Source organism: Gorilla gorilla, chromosome 15 (assembly GCF_029281585.2).
Source record: "Gorilla gorilla gorilla isolate KB3781 chromosome 15, NHGRI_mGorGor1-v2.1_pri, whole genome shotgun sequence".
NCBI lineage: Eukaryota > Metazoa > Chordata > Mammalia > Primates > Hominidae > Gorilla > Gorilla gorilla.
In genome coordinates, this window is record NC_073239.2 from 24,478,186 (window position 1) to 24,504,729 (window position 26,544).

Sequence of the window (26,544 nt, forward strand, 5' to 3'; positions counted from 1 at the left end):
GTTGGAATATGAGATTAATGCTTGTACAATCCTCTCATTGTATGTAAAGATGCTATCCTAAGAAAATGATTTGAATAGTATCTTCCCTTATTAAATCTTAGAAAATTTTACTTTCAGGTATTTCATAACCTGAAAAGGCTAAGAACTTCCAAGAGTTCTAATACAGTAAAAAAATCAACCATGTCCCATATGTATTGAAACAAATTAGAAACTGTTAAGTCTAAGAATTTAAGTACCTTGAAACTACTAAATTCAAGATAACACAAAGATTCATGTTGAATAGACCTCACCAGATCCAGACTGACAACATATACCACAAAATTTGGCCTAATAGTCACAAACCATGAAGACACAAATATATTCGTTAATATTAGCAGCTCTGCAATAACTAGAATAGTTTTCAAAATATTTCCAGTGGCTCTAAAGAATGTCTAGCCACAGCTCAAAAATCACATCCAGGTAAGATCTTAGTCTTAGAAATCTGTGCATTATCTTGTTTTCCTGATAATTTAAAAAATCAAATTTTCACCTATATACATCCCCAGAAAAAATTTTGAATCTCCTTTCCAGGTACAGTGAAAACTCAATAATACATCTCCTTAATAAAATTTCCATCATATTGATAAATTTATATTTTTATTTTTCATATTTCACTTGAAAAAAATTAGCTAATTTTTACCAATGAAATGGTAAAAATAGAGGCAACTATAACTTAAAATTACACAGCTTCTTAATGTTTTATTCATAGCATTCTTTATACATCAGAAGCTTCACTGATATTTAATTTACTGCAGCATCCTGTGGGTGAAGCACAAAAATTACATTAAACAAAGAAACAAAAGCACTTTTGACTTTTTAAAATTATATGTGTATTTATATCCAGTTGACAAATAGCATCACAATTATTACTGTATAAAAAACTAAAAATCACCATGGAAGCTAAGGCCTAAATTCTCATTCCAATTGTTCCCTTTTGTTGATACGTAAGAGATATTAATTAGATTCCAGTACCTCAAAAAAAAAAAAAACCAAATAAACAAAAAAACCCAGGTCTACATTATTTACATACAGTATGGGAAAAAAAGCTGCTTTTTGGCTAACTTAGATTGCGGTTACCTGCAGTATTTACACTGTAAATGTTAAGGGGAAGAAGCACTACTAACAAATACCATTTAAAAAAAAATATATTGTGCCTGGAATTTTATTCTTAAATTAGTTGTATATCCTAATAAGTGTCTGTTGAATAGAATTTGACTTCTAATAAATCTACTGAAAGTGTGAAACAGAGTACCACTATGCTTCTTTATATTGCTAATCTAGATCCTGTTAGGTCCAATATTGTAGTTAACTATAAGCACTGAACCTTAAATGAAACAATGGCAACATGTGTGTAGATGAAATTTTATTCAGTATTGTAAAATATAATGCCCTGATGTTTACTCACAATTATGAGACTATCCTATTCTTTTAATCCTTTAAGAAGTCTCATATGATAGGTCCCTAAACAGTGAAACCTTCCAGTAACTTACCAGAAAAGTTTAATTATGTTATTCTGTTCTTAGATGTTTCTAATATTTAAAAGCATATCTAAACCCTTGGCAAAAACAAACACAATCAATTCAGTGTAACAGACTGAGCTTTAAACTGTACTTTAATTTTCAATAACTGTAACCTACTGGTTAATTGAACCAAACGTAGAGTATTTAAATGACTCACTATGAAGTGTGTCAAATCAATGATAGAATGCAAAGAAAAGTGGAGATAAGTTTGGGGGAAGGTGCAAGGTGGGTTAATGTGAAAAACGGTAAATGCCAGTTTTAATAACAAAAATGGTACTAAACGCAGATGAACATTAAATTAATACAGTATAAAAGAGAACAGCTTAAATAAACTGGTATTCACATATTACAATAGCAAAGTTATGACAGAATGAACTGAAGACACGAACAGTTTTGAAAATTCTCTTTTCAGCCTACTTCCAATAGAAATAGTCAGGCTTTTTTCCTGTACATAGTTTGATGCTTTGTCTATACCATATATAGTAGAAAAATAAATTCTTTAGCAACCTAGAAACAGTTTATAAAACTCTTAAAGTTTAATTTTCTTTGCCAGACATGCCAATAGTTAAACTGACAACTATAAATTAAAGCTATATAGACAATAGGTATAAGTAATATAGAACAGGTTAAGAATACTACATTTACCGGATTTTTTTTAAAAATTACTGTACTTTCTTAATTCCTGTGTGCTTTGCAATAGGAATAATAGGGACTTTGTTTTCTTAGAAAAGATAACATGTAAGAGTGTAACACAAATAAGATAATTTATAATATACATGTACTTCAACAGCAGCCTGGTTCATGCCAACATCTTGGTTCTGAAGTTAAAATTGGAAGTACAATACCTAGAACTTAACAGTTGGGAGAGACAATATTTATTTTAGGAAAAAACGGAGCAAATCAAACTCTTAGGAGCCTTGAATCTGAAAATCATCTGTTTACTATAATACACATAAGATAATCTTAAAATTGTAGTATGAATTAAGATAACATTGACCAAAGAATTTTTTTCTTTACTACACAAAATATAACCTAGTGAAATTTACCTGTGCCACCTATTCTGAAAATTTTATCCATAATTTAGTGTTCTGGTTTTATCTTCACTAACAAAATGTTTACCCCCAAAAGCAGCAGTCACTTATAGTAATTCTGGTACCAACATCAAAGGAAAAATTGGGCTTAAAAATGGTGCAAAAGCCATTTTGGATTTTAGTACAACACATCACAGAAAAGAATATGAATACAAATTTGTAATATAAACACTCCAAAGAGTCTGTCAGTACCCAAAGTATTTTTATTGCTATATTAGCAATGGGTTTTTTGGATATTTTTTAAGGGCCACATAAAAATAGATTCAAGGAACAAATTAAATTGAAGTCCTAGATTTAAATGTTTGGTTTAAAGAATTTTCTACAACAAATTTCATGTTTATGTATGAAAAGTTATATAACCTTATATGAAAATGTCATGAAGTATTTTCTACACTATACTAAATGTGTTCCCCAAGAGGGAAAAAATTAAAATATCTAAAATATATTAGATTAAGATTACAAGACCATCATAGATCTTTTGAACATGCATCTGTTTACAGAATTAACAGTATACAAAATTTTTATTTCATTATGGACCATAAAGAAATGAGTTGGTGACAACTATCCTTTGCACAACATTATCAACTCACTTCAGCCACAAGCATGTCCTTGGTATGTGTGTAAAAGAAATAGGTTCATTTATCCCTCATCAAATCATCCACGGGTTTACTTGGAAGTAAAGATGAAGGTACAGAAATGTGAAATATGTCAAGTGTATTTTTTCTTTCTTTCAAACAACATCCCAAGCATGGCCTCAGTAGCCTGAAATTATAAAATACTTAACTGGGCTTTTAGTTATCTACACCGACTGCCAGAATGTAAATTAAGTTGCCCAAATTAGCACATCAAATAACAAAATCAGCCAGAAAGCAGGCTGAAAAGCATTAAGTGTTTCATATAGGTGAGTTTTTAAATCATTTAATTTCTATAGAAAAATTTTATTCACAATATAATGTGACAGAAATTGCCACAGGAATGATATACTGATTGCAATAAGGTTGCATGCAGCAGCAGCTTTGTACTTTATAGCTATTTTTGTTTATAAAAATTAAACCTCTCCAGTCATGCTTATCACATGGTCTTAGATTTGTAATGTAAGTGAATAAGGAATACCATCTAGTTCAAAGAGAAAATGTAATTTTGAATGTGAATTATCTGTATGAAACATGAAGTATACTACTAAACCCTGAAACATGCATGTCTAGATTTGCTTTTTGTCCAAATCCAGCCTGTTTGCAATCACTTCCTACTCATATAATACCAAGAGGATCCGTTTGTAATTGTGGTTGTATCAGCTGAGGTTGCAATGGTGGCGGCAACTGAAGTGGTACCATTGGTTCCACCAACTGTCCTGGGTTTGAAGGTGGTGGAGGAGCCACAATGTTTGTCGTTTCTACAATTTCTCCACTGTAAAAGAAAAACTGACACTGCTGAATGAATGTTTCAACAACAGATTGATGAATCTTAGTAGTAGACAGAAACTCTCGATTTTCAAAATCAGGTCTCATTAAGGTTGGCCAAAAACAGATGGATAAGTTGTCTGCTGTCATTAGGTTGATTTTATGTTGCTGACTAACCCTGAAATTATGAAAGGAAAAAAGATTTAGAAATCAAAACTCATTACAATCACAGAATTCCAGAGCTAGAAATGATCTCAGATTTAATGTTACCTTTTATCCTACTTCAAACCTGGGGTTTAAAAATTTGCATAAAGAAGCATCTTTAATTCGTATGTAAAAAACTTTTCCTGGGCCAGGTGCAGTGGCTCACGCCTGTAATCGCAGCACTTTGGGAGGCTGAGGCAGGCGGATCACCTGAGGTCGGGAGTTCGACACCAGCAGGACCAACATGGAGAAACCCCATCTCTACTAAAAATACAAAATTAGCCAGGCGTAGTGACAAAGCCTGTAATTCCAGCTACTTGGGAGGCTGAGGCAGGAGAATCGCTTGAACCTGGGAGGTGGGGGTTGTGGTGAGCCGAGATCGCGCCATTGCACTCCAGCCTGGGCAACAAGAGTGAAGTGAAACTCCGTCTCAAAAACAACAATAACAACAAAAAACCTTTCCTGATGTGACAAATTGCATTGAGTTTCTGGCAACAGAAACAACAAATTCTAATTGTATATGTAACTTCTTTGACTACTGTGAGAGATGAAAAACCAGAGTATGCTCTCTCTCTCAACTAGCTTTGGAAAAATTACTACCATAGGCGTTTGCCACTAATATCAGGCTAATTTTCCCTTCCTTCCTCTGTTCCTCTCTTTTTTTTCTCTCTCTCTCCTTTCTTCCTTTTTTTTTTTTTTTTTTTGAGAATCAAGTCTCACTATGTTGCTCAGACTGGTCTCAAACTCCTGGCCTCAAGTGATCCTCCAGCCCCACAAAGTGCTGAGCCACCGCATCTGGCTGAGAATTTTTGACTTTCATAAAACCTGGTTGCAGCAGGTGCGGTAGCTCACGCCTGTAACCCCAGCACTTTGGGAGGCCGAGGTGGGCGGATCACAAGGTCAAGAGATCAAGACTATCTTGGCCAACATGGTGAAACCCTGTCTCTACTAAAAATACTAAATTTAGCTGGGTGTGGTGGTGTACATCTGTAATCCTAGCTACTCGGGAGGCTGAGGCAAGAGAACTGCTTGAACCCAGGAGGCAGAGGTTGCAGTGAGCTGAGATCGTGCCACTGAATTCCAGCCTGGCAACAGAGCAAGACTCCATCTCAAAAAAAAAAAAAAATCCTGGCTGCTAGCATTCCATAAAACAATCTTTTTTTTTTTTTGAGACAGAGTCTTGCTCTGTTGGCCAGACTGGAGTGCAATGGCATGATCTCAGCTCATTGCAACCTCCGCCTCCCAGGCTCAAGCAATTCTCCCACCCCAAGCCTCCTGAGTAGCTAGGATTACAGATGCTCACACCACGCCCAGCTAATTTTTGTATTTTTCGTGGAGATGGGGTTTCACCATGTTTCCATGGTATTTTCTCAGGGAAAGGTTAATACAATTTTATACCACATTGCTAGTAAAAAGTAAGCTTTAAACATCGGTTAATCCTCTTTTAGGAGGTACCAACTGAAATGTACTTGGTTTGGGTGTTGATACTATTAGTTTAAAAAAAAAAAACAAAAAAAAACCATACAGTTCATTAAAATGCCAGTAGAAAATATTATGAGGAGACTTTTCAAAAAATTAGTACATATACTAATAGTTCCATTCAGTCCTCAGAACAACTTTGTGAAGTGTTGTTATTTTCATGTTTATAGTTGAGACAATCAAGACTTAGGAAGAATAAGTCATTTACCCAAGGTCACAGAACTAGTAATTTTTCAAACCAAACCCTGTTCCAACTCCAAATAGGTCAATCTGGTTAGTTATCTGAGTGTCATTTCATATCTAAAATTCTAAGATTTTACAGAGAATGTGGTAAAAAAGAAAATATACTTACCACACTTACTATTTATATAATAATTACATTACAAAACTAATCATATATCTTTTTAGATATAAATTAGAAAACCAAAATTCAACTATATGTTTAGTCTGAGTCCCCTTTTCTATCTGATAATTATCCAATTTATAAAATTTACATGTTTGAAATGTGTAGTGCATTTTATTTGCCAAAAAACCCTAAAAAAATAAAAATACCTGTTTAGATGTGTTATCACGTATCTGAATACATCATAGTTTACAGGATGAAATTTCTTAACAATTTCTTTCAAGGCATGAAGACGTTCTGTTTTATCCGGGATTTCTGTAATTAAAACAGTGAAGAATTTGTGTAAAACTTACACATTTAAAAATATTTGATAAAGATTCCTGCTATATTTACTATAACAATCAAGAATGTGTTTAAAGCATATTAGGATAGGTAAACAAAATCAAAGAAAATGTTCTAAAGCAGCAGTCCCCAGCCTTTTTGGCACCAGGGACCAGTTTTGTGGAAGACAGTTTTTCCACAGACGGGTGGGGGGATGGTTTCAGGATGATTCAAGTGTATTACATTTATCATTAGATTATCATAAGACATGCACAACCTAGATCCCCCATGCGTGGTTCACAATACGGTTCCCACTCCTAGGAGAATCTAATGTCGCACCTAATCTGACAGAAGGTGGAGCCCGGTTTCCCTTATCCAACTGCTCACCTTCTGCTGTGCAGCCTGGTTCCTAACAAGCCAGGCTGTGTGGCCTAAGGGTTGGAGAGCCCTGTTCAAAGGAACCTGCTAAATTACGTAAATTAAGAAATCACTTCAACTAACATTATCTATTTCTATTAATGTTACCATTTATTACTATAGCCTTTTTATAAGGAAAGCTAATCACTGAAGACCAAAGTGACCCAGCATTGACAAAATGGGAAATGGTACATTAGCAATTTACGTAACTAGATAATGATTTATAATTAACTAATTACTTATAAATGTGTTAGGCTCTTAACATTTATGCTACAGAGTAACTATTTTAGGCTTTGTGGGCACACTTACTCAACCCTGTGTTGTAGCACAAAAGCAGTAACAGACAACATGTAACAAACGGGAGTGGCTATACTCCAATAAAACTTCTGAAATTTGAACTTCATGTAATTTTAATGTGTCATGAAATTTTCTTTTCTCTTGGTGTAAAAACGACTCTCAGCTTAAAAGTCTGCCAAAAACTGGCGATAGCCTAAATATGGCCCTCGGGCTATAGATTCACCTATACTACAATTACTTGTAATCCATTTTGCTTATCAAAGATTTTCCTTTACAGGCAGTTTAAGTATTTAACTTACTCTCCAAATCTATGCAATTATGAAACAGAGTAACTAAAATATGGCCCTGAAATAAATGAGATAGAGGGTGCTTTCCACCTCTTCCTTATTTTGGAGATCAGTATGCACACCACATCATTATGGTAGCATAACCAATTACTAACAACATTTCATTTGTTACACATTACTTCTAAATCAGTCCTCAAAAATTTCCTAAGTAGGAATGTTCTGAGGTTCCTATTAATGGTCAATAGATAAGAACATCTAAGCTATCAATTAAACCATTTTCCCACTTTACCTGAGAGTATGTATAAGGAAACTACACCTTGTGACAATATACAGAATTAAAAAAAAAAAATCACTGAGAACTTAGAACAATACGAAGTAGTCTCATCTAAAATAACCTGAAGACTTGCAACCAAAAGGAAATAGTAGAGAGAAGTATTTAGCAACTATGCTAATTTTTTGTCACTGAGAAATCATGTGGATGAAACTGATGCCCAAACAGACTTTAGTTCTCATTTTCCAGATAAATGAATATCTGTTTAGTGGAAACATCTGAATGAAAGATGCCAAAGTAGGAATAAATACTAAATAAATATCATGTTCTTTCCCAAAATGACTTACAACACATGGTCTGCTATGGTTTGAATGTTTCCCCCAAAGTTCTTGTGTGGGAAACTTAATCCCCAAGGCAACAGTGTTGAGAGGTGGAATCTTTAAGAGGTGACTATATCATGAGGGTTTTGTCCTCATGAACAGATTAACGCTGTTATCTCTGAAGTGAGTTAGCTATTTTGGGAATGAGTTCCTGATAAAAGAGTAAGTTCAGCCCCCTTCCTGTCTCTTACTCTCTGAGTGTGCTCTCTTGCCCTTCCACCTTCGGTCATGGAATGACTTTGCAAAAAGGCCCTCACCTGATGAGGCCTCCTTGACCCTGAACTTAGCAGCCTCTAGAACTGTAAGAAATAAATTACTTTATAAATTATGCAGTCTGTAGTATTCTGTTATAGCAACATAAAACAGGTAAGACAAGGCCAAAGTAAATTTCTTTGACTTACAATTTGAAGAATTTATTTAATTTTCTTACAATGCCCTTAAGTTTGAATTAAAAACACAAACCTCAAACTTCTAGTACAATGATCTTCTAATTTCTAGGAGCATTTAAGTCACCTAGGGGGCTAGCTAAAACAGAATATTCCTGGAGGCCATCTCCAGGGATTCTGATTTTAATTTAGAGGAAAATACCTTTAAGAAATAGAGTTCTAGTTAAGTTAATTTTTATTAGCTACATATTCTAGTACATGATGATTTTAATACTTAGCAATCAATATCCAAAAACTGCCATTATCATCCCTCTCATAAAAAGGAGGTTTATACTTACTTGCTGCTTCCAATAGTTCCGGATGAAAAGAATATGGAATTAAAGGATCTGGCAGATCTGCAAAGAAAGCTTTAAGGGCTCCAGCTACAGCATTTACTGTTACTTCCATTGACACTAGATTGATATTATGATCTACAAGATAAAAATTAACATTTTAAATTATATAATAAAACTTTATTATAGAAGCAAGCTAAATGGTTACTTTTAGATCAAAAGATAACTTTAAGTCTTGGGCCACTTTTCTTTTTCTTTTTTTTTTTTGAGACTGAGTTTTACTTTTGTTGCCCCAGCTGGAATACAGTGGCACAATCTCACCTCATTGCAACCTCCACCTCCCAGGTTCAAGCAATTCTCCTACCTCAGCCTCCCGAGTAGCTGGGATTACAGGCGACCGTCACCACGCCCGGCTAATTTTTTGTATTTTTAGTAGACATGGGGTTTCACCATGTTGGCCAGGCTGGTCTCGAACTCCTGACCTCAGGTGATCCACCTGCCTCAGCCTCCCAAAGTGCTGAAATTACAGGCATGAGCCACGGCGCCCGGCCCCACTTTTCTTTTCAGGCTTACAAACTACACAGATCAGGGAAAAGACAACCAAGCAATAAGCCTTTTCTGTTATAATAAAAAAATGCTGTTAGGCTTATTAGTATATTGAGGAACTTTACTAATATCTATCTTTTTTTTTTGTTTATACAGCTATTTAAAAGAGGCCACAAGAGGCAGGTGAGGTGGTGTGTACCTGTAGTCCCAGCTACTCAGGAAACTAAGGTGAGAGGATCACTTGAGCCCAGGAGTTTAAGTCCAGCCTGGGCAACATAGTGAGACCCTGTTTCTTTGGAGGAGGAAAAAAAAAAAAAAAGAAGCCATAAGTAACTAGAAAGAAAAAATAAATATGCATACAGGTTGATCTGAAACTTGTTCACTGGAACATTTTGTATCTGGGATAACTGCTAAGTAAAATCCACATACTCCAAAATTTGAAAAAAATCTGAAATCCAAAATACCTCTGGGCCCCAAGAATTTTGAATAAGGGATACTCAATTTGTATAAATTCTAATTTCGACCTTTTAAGCTTACAGTTCAAAATTTTATGTAAAATGGTTTAAATTTAAGTAGTTGGTGAAGTGCCGACTAAAAAAATCAAGAATGGAACATACTAAAGGTGTATCATAAGGTTAATGTGCTATCAGTAAATCACTTTAATATAAAAAATAGACCAGCAAAAAGAAAAAAAATTTCCCCATCACCTAGAGAGAAGCATTGTTTACAGTTTAGCATGTTTCCTTTCAGCCTTTCTCTGCTCATTAAAAAAACTGCCAAATCAATTGTTAACATTTTGCCCTACATAAACAATTTTAATGGCTGTGAAATATTTCCTTAGATTATACAATTTACATAACATTCTATTACTGAACATTTAGATTTCATTTAAATATATTACAATAATATGAAAATGATATGACGCTATGCTTTAATACATACAAGCTTATTTCCTTAGGCTACATTCTTTGTAGTAATAGCTACCCAATGAACATTTAATATGGTGCTCGGACAGAAAACTCTTCATATGCATTATCCCATTATCCTTATAGTTACTCTCATCACTCCCATACTAGACATGAAGAAATTGAGATTTAGAAAGATTAACTTGCCAGAGGCACAAAAATAGTGGCAGTGGTGGCAGGACGAGAAAACAAAACAAGAAAGTCAAACTCAAGAGCCTTGGTATTAACTATAACCATGCATTCATTACTGGAAGTGAAATTCTACCAATTTAATATCATTGTCTAAACAGTTTTTTAAACACTATATATAGATAGATAGATAGATAGATAGATAGATAGATAGATAGATAGATAGATTGATTGATTTCTTTCTTTTTTTTTGAGATGCAGTCTCGCTCTGTCACCCAGGCTGGAGTGCAGTGGTACAATCTCAGCTCACTGCAACCTCCCCGTCCTGGGTTCAAGTGATGCTCTCGCCTCAGCCTCCCAAGTAGCTGGGATTACAGGTGTGTACCACCATGTCTGGCTAATTTTTTGCATTTTAGTACAGATGGGGTTTCACTGTGTTGCCCAGGCTGGGCTCGAACTCCTGAGCTCAGGCAATTCGCCCACCTTGGCCTCCCAAAGTGCTAGGATTACAGGGGTGAGCCACTGTGACTGGCCAATATTTTTTAAAAATGGGATACTAGACTATACGATACTCTTTGGCAACAAGGTGTGTTTTTGTATACACACAGTCACACACACACACACCACTCAACAACTGATGTTTTGCCACTTCAACAGGCATAAAATCTTTATTTTACATGGCTTCTTAGTATTCATTCTACTTATTAGACCTGAGTGGTACCCCCCAACACCCCCTTTAAAAAAAACTTACAATACTGCAAGGAAGAGCCTTGTAAGTATATCTTGGCATGCTTATGCAAAGACTTCTGTAACACATTCCTAGAAGTGGAATTTCTCTAGCAAAGCTATCTGAATCCTGATATTCACAAACTGCCTCTCAAAAGGCACCTACAACCAACAGTGTACAAGAAACATGTTTACTTACGCTCTACTAACAATTCTTTTCATTCAAATAAAACAAATAAATATAATCCTTTAATTTTTATCATTAATAGAGGCTAAGCATATTTTCATGTATTTATTGGTTGCTCTCTTCTGATGTGAATTACTTAAGCTAGGTATGTCACACCCTGTTTAAGCCACATGTCATACAGAATTTTTACATTTTTGTAAAATTTTAGCATGTACATAGTCCAGTCTATCAACTTGTGTTCATGCTTTCTAGGTTTCATATCAAGTTTAGGCTTTTCTTTACTCTAAGACTATAAAAATATTCACTCATTTTTCTCCCTAGTACTTATGGTTTTCATTTTTTACGTTTAAATCTTTAATCGCATATAGTATTTACTGAATATGAGTAGAAAATTCGGCTTTTTTTACTCCTAATGGCTAAGATGTCGATCAATCATAAGTCAAATTACTGCTTTTCTAAATCTGGTGATGGATTTATACAGGTTCAGTCACAGTCTTTTATTTGTGAGATAGTTTAATGTATTAGGAATATGAAATTTGGGAAGAAACTCAGAGTATATGCGCCATAAAATATCTAATCTGATATCAAAATATTGTATAGTATTCCCTTCAGTCTTAGTGTAAGAGATAGTTTCTTGTTATTTCAAAAACAAAATTTATTCTACTGCTTTCCATTCCTTCCAGGCCTGATGGATTTTGCTTCAATACTGAATGCCTGCTTTTCCAGTACCTCCTTTCTTATTTACCAAATCCTCTTCTGTCTTCATACTTACATTAAAAATTTATACAATATTGTATTTTCTTGACTCAACTGCCTCGTTTTCAATCTTTTCTTCTATTGCAATTGTATTTTAAAAGTTTCTTATTATCTATTTCCTCTTATAAATCCCTAGTACCAAGGCCCCTTAATTCAAAGGCTCTAAAAGTAATCAGTGACTTCCTTGCTAATGTAAAGAAAACAGGCTTTCCCTAGCTGTTTTGTACCTTTACTGTGGTATCTATTCTACTTAGTGCTTCTAATCTCACTTTGAAACCCTCTCTCCTCAACATCCATATCCTTAGGAAGTTTTCAAGTGAAAATCTTCTCACCATGAATTCTAACAAGGAAAACATAGAACAACAATTTTTATTTCACATAATCATCTTCTTACCTTGATCAAACTGCTTTTGAATATTGTCTTGGTCAGTTTTATTCCCGCTGACACGGTAGAGTCCTTCGGTACATAACCCTAAGAGAATAAAGAAATATACATACTTTAATAAACACATATATATCCACACAGCTGGGCACAGTGGCTTATGTTTGTAATCCCAGCACTCTGGGAGGCCAAGGTGGGAGAACTGCTTGGCCCAGGAGTTTGAGCCCAGCCTGGGCAACACAGGGAGACTCTGTCTCTACAAATAATAAAGAAAAACTTAGCTGGGCATGGTGGCATGCACCTGTAGCCCCAGCTACTCAGGAGGCTGAGGCTCAGGCTCCCCACCTGAGCCTGGGAGGTCAAGGCAACAGAGCAAGACCCTGTCTCCCAAAAATAACCCCAACCAACCAAACAAAAAACCAATATATATTTATAACAATAAATGTACTTAATCTTATGTACAATTTCGTTACAAATTTATAGTGGTAAAATATTTGTAAGAATAAAGTATTTTTTGAGCATTTTAAAAAAGTAAGTTCTTAGTGGACTGTTTTCTATTTTAAACCATTTAGGACATTCAGCTCCTGACAAAATGAATAGACTTATTTCTCCCTACTCTCCCACTAAATACAGCTAAAAACCCTGAACCTAACATGTAAAAAAACCAAACATAAGTAGTCTGTGAATGGTGGAGAGAAGAAGGCAAACTGGCTAATGACTTAGAAACTTGAAGAATGACATGACCGTAAGTTCCCTGATTTTTGAGGGGGCAGGCAGAGGCTCATATCGTGACTGGGCGTTGGAGAGGCTGCAACCCAGAAATACTAATAAGCAAAGGCAAAAACACCACCACCACCATACCCAAAACTAACAAAAACAAAAAGATAAAACCCAACAACAACAGCAACAAGAAGTCTGCTTTCCCTAGTGAAAGGATTAGAAGAGGTACAGCCTAGCAAAACAAAACCTTTTTGACTATAACTGCCCTACTCAAGCCACAGAGCATGGAGTCCCTCCTCACTCTTGTCAGTGGAGGCCAACTGGGAAGCCTAGACTTCTACTGCTGCCAATCAGTAACAAGGAGTTCTTTACCCTTTCTGGAGTGTCAGCAGAGGCTGAGTCAAGAGCCTAAACTCCCACCACCAATCCTAGGTAAGAGATGCCCTACCTACCCCACCATGCTATATATTATCAGTGAAAGCCAATGGAAGCCAACAAGGAGTCTGAACTTCCACTCCCACCTTGCAGCCCTCCTCCCCTGCTGGTGCAACGTCAGAGGAGGCCTGCTAAAATAGATTTGAGTAATATTCCAAAGTCTCTGAACACGATATCCAAAGTGTCTACGATACAATAATAAAACAAAAGTCCCTCCTATCAAAAACCAAGAAAAATGTCAACTTGAATGATAAATGACATTTAACAGACACCAACACAATGGTGGCAGTTATGGAATTATTGAACAGGGCTTTAAAGCAGTTATTATACAATGTGCAATTACAAACACACTTGAAACATGAAAAATAGGAAGTTTCAGCAAAGAAACAGAATATATAAGGAATAACTAAATGGAAATTTTAGGCCAGGAGTGGTGGCTCCCGCCTGTAATCCCAGCACTTTGGGAAGCTGAGGTGGGTGGATCACTTGAAGTCAGGAGTTTGAGACAAGCCTGGCCAACATGTTGAAAACCCACCTCTACCAAAAATACAAAAATTAGCTAGGCATGGTGGTGGGCGATTGTAATCTCAGTTACTTGGAAGGCTAAGGCAGGAGAATCACTTGAACCCAGGAGGCAGAGGTTGTAGTGAGCCAAGATCACACCATTGCACTCCAGCCCTGGCAACAGAGCGAGACTCCTTCTCAAAAATAAATAAATAAATATAAATATAAATAAATGAATAGAAGTTTTATAACGAAGAAATACAGTGACAGAAACAACTCACCAAGTGGGCTCAATAGCAAGATAAAGATGACCAAAATAATAATAATAATAATAACTGAACTTGAAGATAAATCAATAAAAATTACCCAATTTAAAGCCAGGCATGGTAGCTCACACCTGTAATCTTACCTCAAAATAACTATACTTCATTGTTCTCTAGATAACATTTATCCTGACTTTGTGAATGTATTCTTTTACAGAATTCTTATTACTCCATGTATATCTATATATCCCAGTTGAAACATTTCTTCCTCATTGACACGTTCCCTGCTATCTCCAGTTAGACGCAATTTTTTCTTCCTTTGAACTCCTGTAGTACTTTATCTATTGCTCTATTACTACTCAGTAAAAGTCATAGCAGTACCTTTCCAACCCCAGGGTTCTTCACACAGTGCAGTGGTTCTCAGCTGGGGGCATAATGCACCTCAAGGAACACTTGGTAATGCCGAGAGATATTTTTGGTTGTCAAAATTGTAGGAAGGCTATCTAACAGGCACTGGCCAGGAATGCTGTTAAACACCCTAGAATGAACAGGACAGCCTCTAACAACAAAGAATTAAATAGCCTCAAATGTCAATAATGCTAAGGTTGGGAAACCCCTTCCACAGTGATAAACATTCATTATTATTTGTTAAATGGAGATTATAAGGCCCTTAACTATCCACACTAAAATCTTGCCCTTTACTCACTATTAACAGTGATTTCAAAAAACAAAAACATAGACTAAATTATCCAGCTGTGAATTATCCAAGTTTTATGTGGCCTTAAATCACCCAAAGTATCCATCCTGGACCTCCAAGCAATAAAGCGATTAGAAACCTATCCCAACATTCCCAAACTAAATATAAAATTTTAGTAATGTAAAACAATGTTGCCTTTTGGCTGGGCACGGTGGCTCATGCCTGTAATCCCAGCACTTTGGGAGGCCAAAGCGGGCGGATCACGAGGTCAGGAGATTGAGACCATCCTGGCCAACAGGGTGAAACCCCGTCTCTACTAAAAATACAAAAAAAATTAGCCGGGCGTGGTGGTGGGCACCTGTTGTAGTCCCAGCTACTTTGGAAGCTGAGGCAGGAGAATTGCTTGAACCCGGGAGGCGGAGGTTGCATTGAGCCGAGATCACACCACTGCACTCCAGCCTAGGCGAAAGGGCAAGTCTCCGTCTCAAATAATAATAATAATAATAATAATTATTATTATTATTATTAAAATAATGTTGCCTTTTAATTGAGTACCTTTTTTCCCTTTCATTAGAAAAGGTCACTACCCCTTAAGTAACCCAGAGTATTACTGATATCTGAAGTTTTAGAATGGCCTAAGTTTTATTTGAGTTGCTAACAGATAAAAAACTAGGGTTTCACTGCCTGTTCCCCTACACCTTGAGGGTGACATAATTATTTAAGTCATAAAATAGATTACAAAGGGTAACAGAGATGCAAGGTGTATAAATAATCCATAAATTTGATAAATGTGTCCATGGGGAGTGATGTCACCAAAAGCGGTGGATAAGAGAATTCCAGGGCTCAGTCCCCCAACAAAAGCGACTAATGAGCTGCCAGAAGGGTCAGAATCAACGTTTGCAGAACTCTGTAATCTATTAAAAAATTACAACAACCAGTAGTCATCTTGGTGAAGAAAGCTTTTAATTACCTCCCATCCCCTATACCCCAGATTAGTGACAATCATGAGGACAGTAGCCTGCACTGTGGGTGTGGGTTACACAAGTGCCAGAGAGCAATACCAACCTTATTCTGAAAGAACTGTGGTCATGGATTACAACCTGTCTGTTGGCTCTCTGAAGGGAAGGCACAAGGGCTTGCCTTTGTTTCACCCACAAGACTTGGAAAGTGTTGTTTTTCCCTTGGCTCCACATATTTAAAGAAACTAACAAACCACCGCAAAGTGAACAGAACAGACTTCAGTGGCAGCAAATAGCAAAGAATACAGACTTCACAAAAATAGTTTACAGAAGTCTCTAAACAAGCAAACAACATAAACAACACACAGCAAAAGCAAACCCTGGTGAGGGGAAAGAATTTCATTTCCAGGGTTGCCATATTATAATCTTTTAAATGTCTTTATTTTCAACAAAAGAGGCATACAAAGAAACAAGAAAGTAGAGTTTATTACAGGAAAAAAAGAAATTTAAAGAAACTGTCCACAATGAAGCCCAGTCATTGCATTTACTAGACAAAGACTTTAAATCAAAAGTTCTTTTAAAAAATCACAAAGATCTAAAGGAAACCATGAACAAAGAACTAAAGGAAACCAGGAGAATGATGACTCAACAAACTGAATATCAATACATACACAGAAATTATAAAAAGACCCTAAAAAGAAATTCTGCAATTGAAAAGTACAATAAATGAAAAGAAAACTTCACCAGAGAGGTTGAGAGGTTAACAGCAGACATGAGCAGTCAGAAGGAGTAATCAGTGAATTTTTAAAGACTGGTTGAGATTATCCAGTCTGAGGAGAAAAGAGGAATGAATGAAAAAACAAGAAAGAAGCAACTGTCACATATAAGGTATATTCAATAACATTAACAGCCTATTTGATCTTCAGAAACCATGGAGGTTAGAAGACAGTAGAATGATATATTTAAAGTGTTTAAAGAAAAAAAAAAAAACCCTGCAAACCAAAAATTCTGTGTCTGGTAAAACTATGTTTCAAAAATGAAGGAGAAACTAAGATACTCTTAGATAAACGAAAGTTGAGAGAGTTTATCACTAGTATACATGTCCTACAAGATATGGTAAAGAGAGTTAAGGAAGTTCTCTAAGCTGAAATGAAAGGGCACTAGACAGTAACCTGAAGCCATACAAAAAAATAAATAACGAAGGTTATGGCAGCTAGATAGGCAAGCATATAAGCCAGCAGTATTTCATTTTTGATTTATAACTCCTTTTTGTCCTGGTATGATTTTAAAAGTACATAAAACAATAATTACAAGTCTATGTTAATGGGCATAAAATGTATAAAGATGTAATTTCTGACAATAACAAAGATGGGAAATGAAGCTGTAAAGGAGCGGTTTTTGTACACTTTTGAAACTAAGGTGCTTTCAATTAAAACATGACTATTATAAATATGTTAATTGTAATCTGCAGGGTAATGACTAAGAAAATAATTTGAAATCTCCTATTAAGACAGAGATTGGTAGAATGGATAAAAGAGAAAAACAGCATCCAACTATACACAGTCTATAAGACAATCACTACAGTACCAAAGACACAATATGTTGAACGTAAGAGGATAGAAAAGTACATTCCATATAAATAGTAATTAATAAGACAGTGGGAGTAGCTATCCTAGTATCAGAAAAAATAGACTTTAAGACAAAAACTGTTACAAGAGCATAGAAGGACATTATACATCAGTAACAGGGAGACTCCATCAGTAAGATATAATTATAAACATAAATGCACCTAACAAGAGTCCAAAATACATAAGGCAAAAACTGACAGAATTGAAGGGAGAAATAAACATTTCAACTATAAAAGTTGGAGACGATAATAGTCCACTATAATAATCAACAGAACTAGACAGATCACCAAGGAAAACAGAGACTTTGAACACTATAAACTGACTAGACCAAACAGACATACAGAACACTCTATCTAACAACAGCACAATATACATTCTCTTTAAATGCACATGTAACATTCTGGAGGAAACACCGTATGTTAGGCCACAAAACAAGTTTAAATAAATTTTAAAGGCCTGAAATAATAGAGAGTATGTTCTCTGATCACAAGGGAATGAAAACAGATATAAGCAACAAAAGAAAAACTAATAAATATGTGAAAATTAAACAACATTCTTTTTTTTTTTTTTTTTTGAGACGGAGTCTCACTCTGTCGCCCAGGCTGGAGTGCAGTGGTATGATCTCAGCTCACTGCAAGCTCCGCCTCCTGGGTTCACACCATTCTCCTGCCTCAGCCTCCCGAGTAGTTAGGACTACAGCAGGCGCCCGCCAACACACCTGGCTAATTTTTTTTTTTTGTATTTTTAGTCGAGACGGGGTTTCACCATGTTAGCCAGGATGGTCTTGATCTCCTGACCTCGTGATCCACCTGCCTCGGCCTCCCAAAGTGCTGGGATCACAGGCGTGGGCCACTGTGCTCGGCCAAACAACACATTCTTCAACAGCCAATGGAACAAAGAAGAAATTACAAATAAAATTAGAAAATACTTTGACATGAACAAAAAGAACAAAATACAAAAACCTATGGGATGCAGCCAAAAGATTTTCAGACAGAAACCTGCATCTGTAAAAACCTTGATTTAAAAAGATTCCAACTTTAAGAAACTAGAAAAAGAAGACAAAGCTAAACCTAAAGCTAGCAGAATGAAAGAAATAATAAAAACTAATATAGAGATAAAATAGAAAGAAAAACAATAGGGAGAATCAAACAAAACCAAAAGTTGGTTCTCTGAAAAGATTAAATTGACAAACCTTTAGCTAGATTTACCAAGGAAAAAAAAGAGAAGACTCCAATTACTAAAATCAGAAATGAAAGTAGACACATTACTACTGAAATATACAGATAAAAAGGGTTACAAGAGAATACTATGAACAATTGTATGCCATCAAATTAGGTAAGTTAAATGAAATAAACTTTTTTAGAAATATACCAACTACCAAAACTGATTCAAGAAGAAACGGAAAATCTCAACAGCTCTATAAACAAATGAGCTTGATCTAGTAATCAAAAGCTCACAAAAAACAAAAAAGCCCGATACAAGATGTTTTCACTGATGAATTATGCCAAACCCTTAAAAAAGTATTAACAATAATTGATCTCAAACTCTTCTAAAAAACAAAGAGAAACACTTCCTATGAAGCTGTGATTACCCTAATGCCCCATAGCCAGATTAAAAATACAAAGTGAAAACTATAGGCCAATATCCCCTACATATACAGATTTTTAAAATCTCCAACAAAATACTACCAAACCAAATCAATATTAATTGAATATTAAGAATAGAATATTAAGATTATACATCATGACCAAGTAGGATTTATCCAAAGAAAGCAAGGGTAGTATGAAATATGGAAAACCATTAGTCTGATGGGCCACATTAATAGAATAAATCAGCAGGGGGTGGGAGGAATCATATGATCATCTCAATTGATGTAGAAAAAGCATCTGACAAAATTCATCACCCTTTCATGATAAAGTCACTTAAGCTAGGAATAGAAGGTTATCTTCTTCAACACGATCAAGGACATTTATGAAAAATCCACAGCTAATATACTTATTAGCTGTGATGAAATATGGTGAAAGAATCAGTTTTCCCCTAAGATCAAGAACAAAATGAGTATGTCTGTTTTTGCCACTTCCGTTTAACATTACACTGGAGTTTTAAGCAAGGAAAAATAAATAAATAATATCCAAGTTAGAAAAAAATGAAGTAAAATTATCCCTATTTACAGATGACATGACTTACATGCAGAAAATCCTAAAGAATCCGCAAAAAATACTAGTAAGAGTTGGCCAGGCGCAGTGGCTCACGCCTGTAATCCCAGCACTTTGGGAGGCTGAGGCAGGCAGATCACCTGAGCTCAGGAGTCTGAGACCAGTCTGGGCAACATGGTGAAACCCCATCGCTACTAAAAATGTAAAAACTAGCCAGGTGCAGTGGCACCCACCTGTAATCCCAGCTACTCGGGAAGCTGAGGCAGGAGAATTGCTTGAACCCAGGAGTGGAGGCTGCAGTAAGCAGAGATTGCACTGCTGCACTCCAGCCTGGGCAACAGAGTGAGACTCTGCCTCTAAAAACAAAACAAACCACAAACAAATAAAAACTAGTAGAAGTTAATACAAAATTCAGCAAAGTTGCAGGTTACAAGATCAACACATAAAAGTTAGTTGTATTTTTATACTCCAGCAATGAGCAATCTGAAGACGAAATCAAGAAAACAATTCTATTTACAACAGCATCCTAAAGAATAAAATACCTAGGAATAAATTTGACCAAGAAGGTACAACACTTGTACAATGAAAATGACAAAATAGTGTTGACAGAAACTAAAGATCAAGATCTAAATAAAAGATATCCTGTGTTTGTAGATTGGAAGGCGAAATTTTTTTTTTTTTTTTTTTTGAGACAAAGCCTCACTCTTGTCCCCAGGCTGGGATGCAATGGCATGATCTTGGCTCACTGCAACCTCCCCATCCTGGGTTCAAGGGACTCTCCTGCCTCAGCCTCCTGAGTAGCTGGGATTACAGGCGCCTGCCACCATGTCTGGCTAATTTTTGTATTTTTAGTAGAGACAGGGGTTTCATCATGTTGGCCAGGCTGGTCTCGAACTCCTGACCTCAGGTGATCTGCCCACCTCAGCATCCCAGAGTGCTGGGATTACAGGCGTGAGCCACCCCACCCAGCCCGGAAGGCTAAATATTTTTAAAATGGCAACTTCTACCCAAATTGATCTACAGATTCAATGCAATTTTTATCAAAACCTAATTGGCTGTTTTTGCAGAAATGGAAAGGAGAATCCTCAAATTTACATTCAATTGCAGGAAACTCTGTAGCTAAAGGAATCTTGAAAAAGAAGAAAAAACCGAAGAACTCTATGCTTTCTGATTTCAAAACTTACTACAAAATTACAGTAACCAAAACAGTGTGGTACTAGCAAAAGTATAATATAAAGATCAGTGGAATAGAACTGAGAGTACAGAAATAAACCCATATATCTATGGCCAACTGATTTTCAACAAGGGTGTCAAGACCATTTAATGAGAAAAGGATACTCTTTGCAATAAATAGTGCAGAGACAGGCGAATATCCACATGCTTAAGAAAGAATTTAGATCTCTACCTCATACTATATACAAAAATATATTAAAAACCTAAATGTAAGAGCAAACCCTATAAAACCTAGGGATAAAGGAAAAAGTGATAAATCTTCATGACCTTGATTTTGCCAATAAATTCTTATTTATGATACCAACAGCATGAGCAACAATATACATCCAATTTATTTAAAAATAAATTGGATTTCATTAACATTTAAAACTTTTATACATTAAAAGATATTATCAAGAAAGACAACCTACAAAATGGGAGAAAATACTTGCAAATCACTTACCTGATAAAAGTCCAGTACTAGGAATCAACTTAACAACTTAACAAAAGATAACCCAATTTAAAAAGGCCAAAGACTTAAAAAAAAAAAATTTCTCCAAAGAAGGTACACGAATGGCCAAGAAGCACATGAAAAGATGCTCAACATCATTAGTCCACAGGAAATGGAAATCAAAATCACAATGAGGCATTACTTCATATAATTTAAAAATGGAAAACAGCAAGTGTTGGTGAGGACGTGGAGAAACCGAAACACCGGTACACTGCTGATGAGAATGTAAAATAGTGTAGCTGCTGTAGAAAATAATGTGGTGCTTCTCTACTAAGTTAAACATAGAATTACCGTATGATCCAGCAATTCCACTCCTAGGCATACACCCTCAAGAATTCAAAACAGGTACTAAAACAAATACTTACACACAAACATTCACAGCAGCACTATTCACAATAGGCAAAAGAATGAAAACAATCCAAATACTTGTCAATGAATAAACGGATAAATGTGATATAGCTATATAATGGAATTTATAAATCATAAAAAGAAATAATGCACTGATACATGCTATAATGAGGGTAAGTCTAAATAATATGCTAAATGAAAGAGCCATACACAAAAGGTCACATTTTGTGATTTCAGAACATGAAATTCCCAGAATGGGCAACTTAAAGAGAAAGCAGATTGGTTGCAAGGGCTGTGAGAGGAGTGAACTGAGGAATGACTTTAATGGGCACAGGATCTCCTTTTGGAGCAATTAAAATATTTTGCAACCAGAGGTGATGGTTGCACAACATTGTGAATATACTAAATGCCTCTGAATTATATACTTTAAAATGGTTAACCTTATGTTATATAAATTTTACCTCAAAAAAATTCTAAAAGCCCATGCTGGAAAGAAAAAAACAAAACAAGAACTAGTAGTAGTATATAAACTTATTGAACCTAGCTCCCACTGAATTAAAAGTACATTCTTATGTTTGATTAAGTATAAAAACTACAAAAGGAGGTCCATGAGTAAATGGTAAAAATCATTATTTCAAGAAAACTGCACAATGCAATATGCATTTTAACACAGTAAAACATATCCTACATTCATCAGTTATCAAAAAATTAAATAATTATTTGATCATTTGGTAATGTAAAATTAAAAATTAACTAGGCACTATGCTCACTATACTGGACTCATCAGAGTATCTCTTCTGGAAATTTGGAATTAGAATTCAAAGATATGTGGTTAGGCTTAGCATGTGGTTAAAACTTAGACCTAAAAATTGGCCAGGAGTGGTGGCTTGCACCTGTAATCCCAGCACTTTGGGAGGCAAAGGTGGGTGGATCATCTGAGGCCAGGAGTTTGAGACCAGCCTGGCCAACATGGTGAAACACTCTCTACTAAAAATACAAAAATTAGCTGGGTGTGGTGGCATGTGCCTGTAAACCCAGCTACTCAGGAGGCTGATGCAGGAGAACTGCTTGAACCTGGGAGGCAGAGGTTGCAGTGAGGCTAGATCACGCCACTGTGCTCCTGCCTGGGCAACAGAGGGAGACTCCGCCTCAAACAAACAAAAAAACAACTTAGACTTAAAATTCTACGATCTGGTGAACAGACCAGGTGAGTTTAGATATAAAAAAGAAGAGAACTGAAAAGAGAACACTTCCTGGTTCTGGCCCAATAGATGAGTTGCTTTCAGCTTCTCTAAGTTACCTTCATTCCAGTTAAATGTATTTTTTGCATTAGTGTTTGCTGACTAGCAACTAAAATAATTTAAACCAAAAAAGCCTCAATTCCTGGGCAATGAAAGTTTGGTCTTTTTTCTTTCTAGGCACTCAATACTTTTTAATAGGAAAAATACTTGGGAGTGATGAGACAACTGGATTGGAAGGAACAAAATAAATGCTATATACTGAGTCTTCCCTGTAAAACAGATGTTAAGACAAATATTGCTGGGAATGGACAAGCATGGGCAATTAATGGTATGTGGGCACAATGGGTGAAAAAGACAGATTAATGAGATATCTGAGGCCTGGACAACTGGGAGAATTAAATATAAGAATGAAATATAAGAACACCCTGGAATGTGAGAGATAAAGATCTGGGAGTCACTCTTGTAAATGTGATGGCTCAGGCCCAATAGCAAGTATAAATCAGATATGCATAAATGACATCAACAGTAAATGGAATGGCTATAAATTACTCAAATTACTTAAAGACACACTTAGGAGAAGCAAAAGATAAACACATGAAGACATACTATGATGAGACATTGTGATGATATTTTGATTTCAAACAAGATTTAATGTTCCTTAAATGCCCACTCTGTGCTGTGTTTAGAGTACGTATGTGTGATACAAGACATAAAATATATTGTCCCTGATATTGTATAGTTCAATAGGCCGGCTATTTTGAGTTTTAAAACAACAGCTGAAGTAAATGTGTTCATGCTGTTTTTAATGATGCATTACTAATGGGGCTTCACTTAAGCTAAGTGAAGTGAGATATTTCACATGCTAAAAAGCTGATAGGGATGAAGTAACATCAATAGAGCAAGAGTTTTTTGCGGTGATACTTGACATTTCAGGCACAATGCCATTACAGGAATAAGACAAAAAGCAGTATTTTCTTTTCTCAATTTATCAAAAACGAGTTTCTTAAAATTCCATGTGGGGAGGGGGATATATATATTATGATAAATTCAGTTTATTGAACTAAAATGTGTCACTACTTTCTAGCCAAATAAAATTTAGGAATATTCTGCAAAAAAAGGCTTTGAATTTTTTCATGAAAAAATTCATGATATGAAAACATACACACAAGATTAGAAAACTATTCTAGATTAAAGAAGACTAAAGAAGTATGACAAGCCCACTTGATCATGGTGGATAAGCTTTTTGATGTGCTGCTGGATTCGGTTTGCCAGTATTTTATTGAGGATTTTTGCATTGATGTTCAACAAGGATATTGGTCTAAAATTCCCTTTTTTGGTTGTGTCTCTGCCAGGCTTTGGTACCGGGATGAACCTGGCCTCGTAAAATGAGTTAGGGAAGATTCCCTCTTTTTCTATTGATTGGACATCCCCGGGATGCAAGGCTGGTTCAACATACGCAAATCAATAAATGTAATCCAGCATAGAAACAGAACCAAAGACAAAAACCACATGATTATCTCAACAGATGCAGAAAAGGCCTTTGACAAAATTCAACAACCCTTCATGCTAAAAACTCTCAATAAATTAGGTATTGATGGGATGTATCTCAAAATAATAAGACCTATCTATGACAAGCCCACAGCCAATATCATACTGAATGGGCAAAAACTGGAAACATTCCCTTTGAAAATGGGCACGAGAAAGGGATGCCCTCTCTCACCACTCCTATTCAACATAGAGTTGGAAGTTCTGGCCAGGGCAATCAGGCAGGAGAAGGAAATAAAGGGTATTCAAATTAGGAAAAAGAGGAAGTCAAACTGTCCCTGTTTGCAGATGACATGATCGCATATCTAGAAAACTCCATCGTCTCAGCCCAAAATCTCCTCAAGCTGATAAGCAACTTCAGCAAAATCTCAGGATACAAAATCAATGTGCAAAAATCACAAGCATTCTTATGCACCAATAACAGACAAACAGAGAGCCAAATCATGAGTGAACTCCCATTCACAACTGCTTCAAAGAGAATAAAATACCTAGGAATCCAACTTACAAGGGATGTGAAGGACCTCTTCAAGGAGAACTACAAACCACTGCTCAATGAAATAAAAGAGGATACAAACAAATGGAAGAACATTCCATGCTCATGGGTAGGAAGAATCAATATCGTGAAAATGGCCATACTGCCCAAGGTAATTTATAGATTCAATGCCATCCCCATCAAGCTACCAATGACTTTCTTCACAGAATTGGAAAAAACTACTTTAAAGTTCATATGGAACCAAAAAAGAGCCCGCATCGCCAAGTCAATCCTAAGTCAAAAGAACAAAGCTGGAGGCATCACACTACCTGACTTCAAACTATACTACAAGGCTACAGTAACCAAAACAGCATGGTACTGGTACCAAAACAGAGATATAGATCAATGGAACAGAACAGAGCCCTCAGAAATAACGCCGCATATCTACAACTATCTGATCTTTGACAAACCTGAGAAAAACAAGCAATGGGGAAAGGATTCCCTATTTAATAAATGGTGCTGGGAAAACTGGCTAGCCATATGTACAAAGCTGAAACTGGATCCCTTCCTTACACCTTATACAAAAATCAATTCAAGATGGATTAAAGACTTAAATGTTAGACCTAAAACCATAAAAACCCTAGAAGAAAACCTAGGCAATACCATTCAGGACATAGGCATGGGCAAGGACTTCATGTCTAAAACACCAAAAGCAATGGCAACAAAAGGAAAAATTGACAAATGGGATCTAATTAAACTAAAGAGCTTCTGCACAGCAAAAGAAACTACCATCAGAGTGAACAGGCAACCTACAGAATGGGAGAAAATTTTCGCAACTTACTCATCTGACAAAGGGCTAATATCCAGAATCTACAATGAACTCAAACAAATTTACAAGAAAAAAAACAAACAACCCCATCAAAAAGTAGGCAAAGGACATGAACAGATACTTCTCAAAAGAAGACATTTATGCAGCCAAAAAACACATGAAAAAATGCTCACCATCACTGGCCATCAGAGAAATGGAAATCAAAACCACAATGAGATACCACCTCACACCAGTTAGAGTGGCAATCATTAAAAAGTCAGGAAACAACAGGTGCTGGAGAGGATGTGGAGAAATAGGAACACTTTTACACTGTTGGTGGGATTGTAAACTAGTTCAGCCATTGTGGAAGTCAGTGTGGCGATTCCTCAGGGATCTAGAACTAGAAATACCATTTGACCCAACCATCCCATTACTGGGTATATACCTAAAGGATTATAAATCATGCTGCTATAAAGACACATGCACACGTATGTTTATTGCGGCACTATTCACAATAGCAAAGACTTGGAACCAACCTAAATGTCCAACAAGGATAGACTGGATTAAGAAAATGTGGCACATATACA

General features: G+C 35.9%; 1 protein-coding gene across 5 annotated transcripts in view; it reads right to left on the reverse strand.

Moving 5' to 3' along the window:
• Nucleotides 1-619: 619 nt before the first annotated feature.
• ARHGAP5 (Rho GTPase activating protein 5) overlaps nucleotides 620-26,544 on the reverse strand; it is an 84,635-nt gene continuing 58,710 nt past the window's right edge. For all 5 annotated transcript variants that reach the window (XM_031001767.3, XM_055361323.2, XM_031001766.3 and 2 more), the window contains 4 exons: nucleotides 12,471-12,548; nucleotides 8,774-8,905; nucleotides 6,286-6,391; nucleotides 620-4,228 (listed from right to left, as the gene is read on the reverse strand). In XM_031001767.3, coding sequence (XP_030857627.2) covers nucleotides 3,901-4,228; nucleotides 6,286-6,391; nucleotides 8,774-8,905; nucleotides 12,471-12,548 — 644 coding nt within the window. In that variant the 3' untranslated portion in view covers nucleotides 620-3,900. The remainder of the gene's footprint in view (nucleotides 4,229-6,285; nucleotides 6,392-8,773; nucleotides 8,906-12,470; nucleotides 12,549-26,544) is intronic.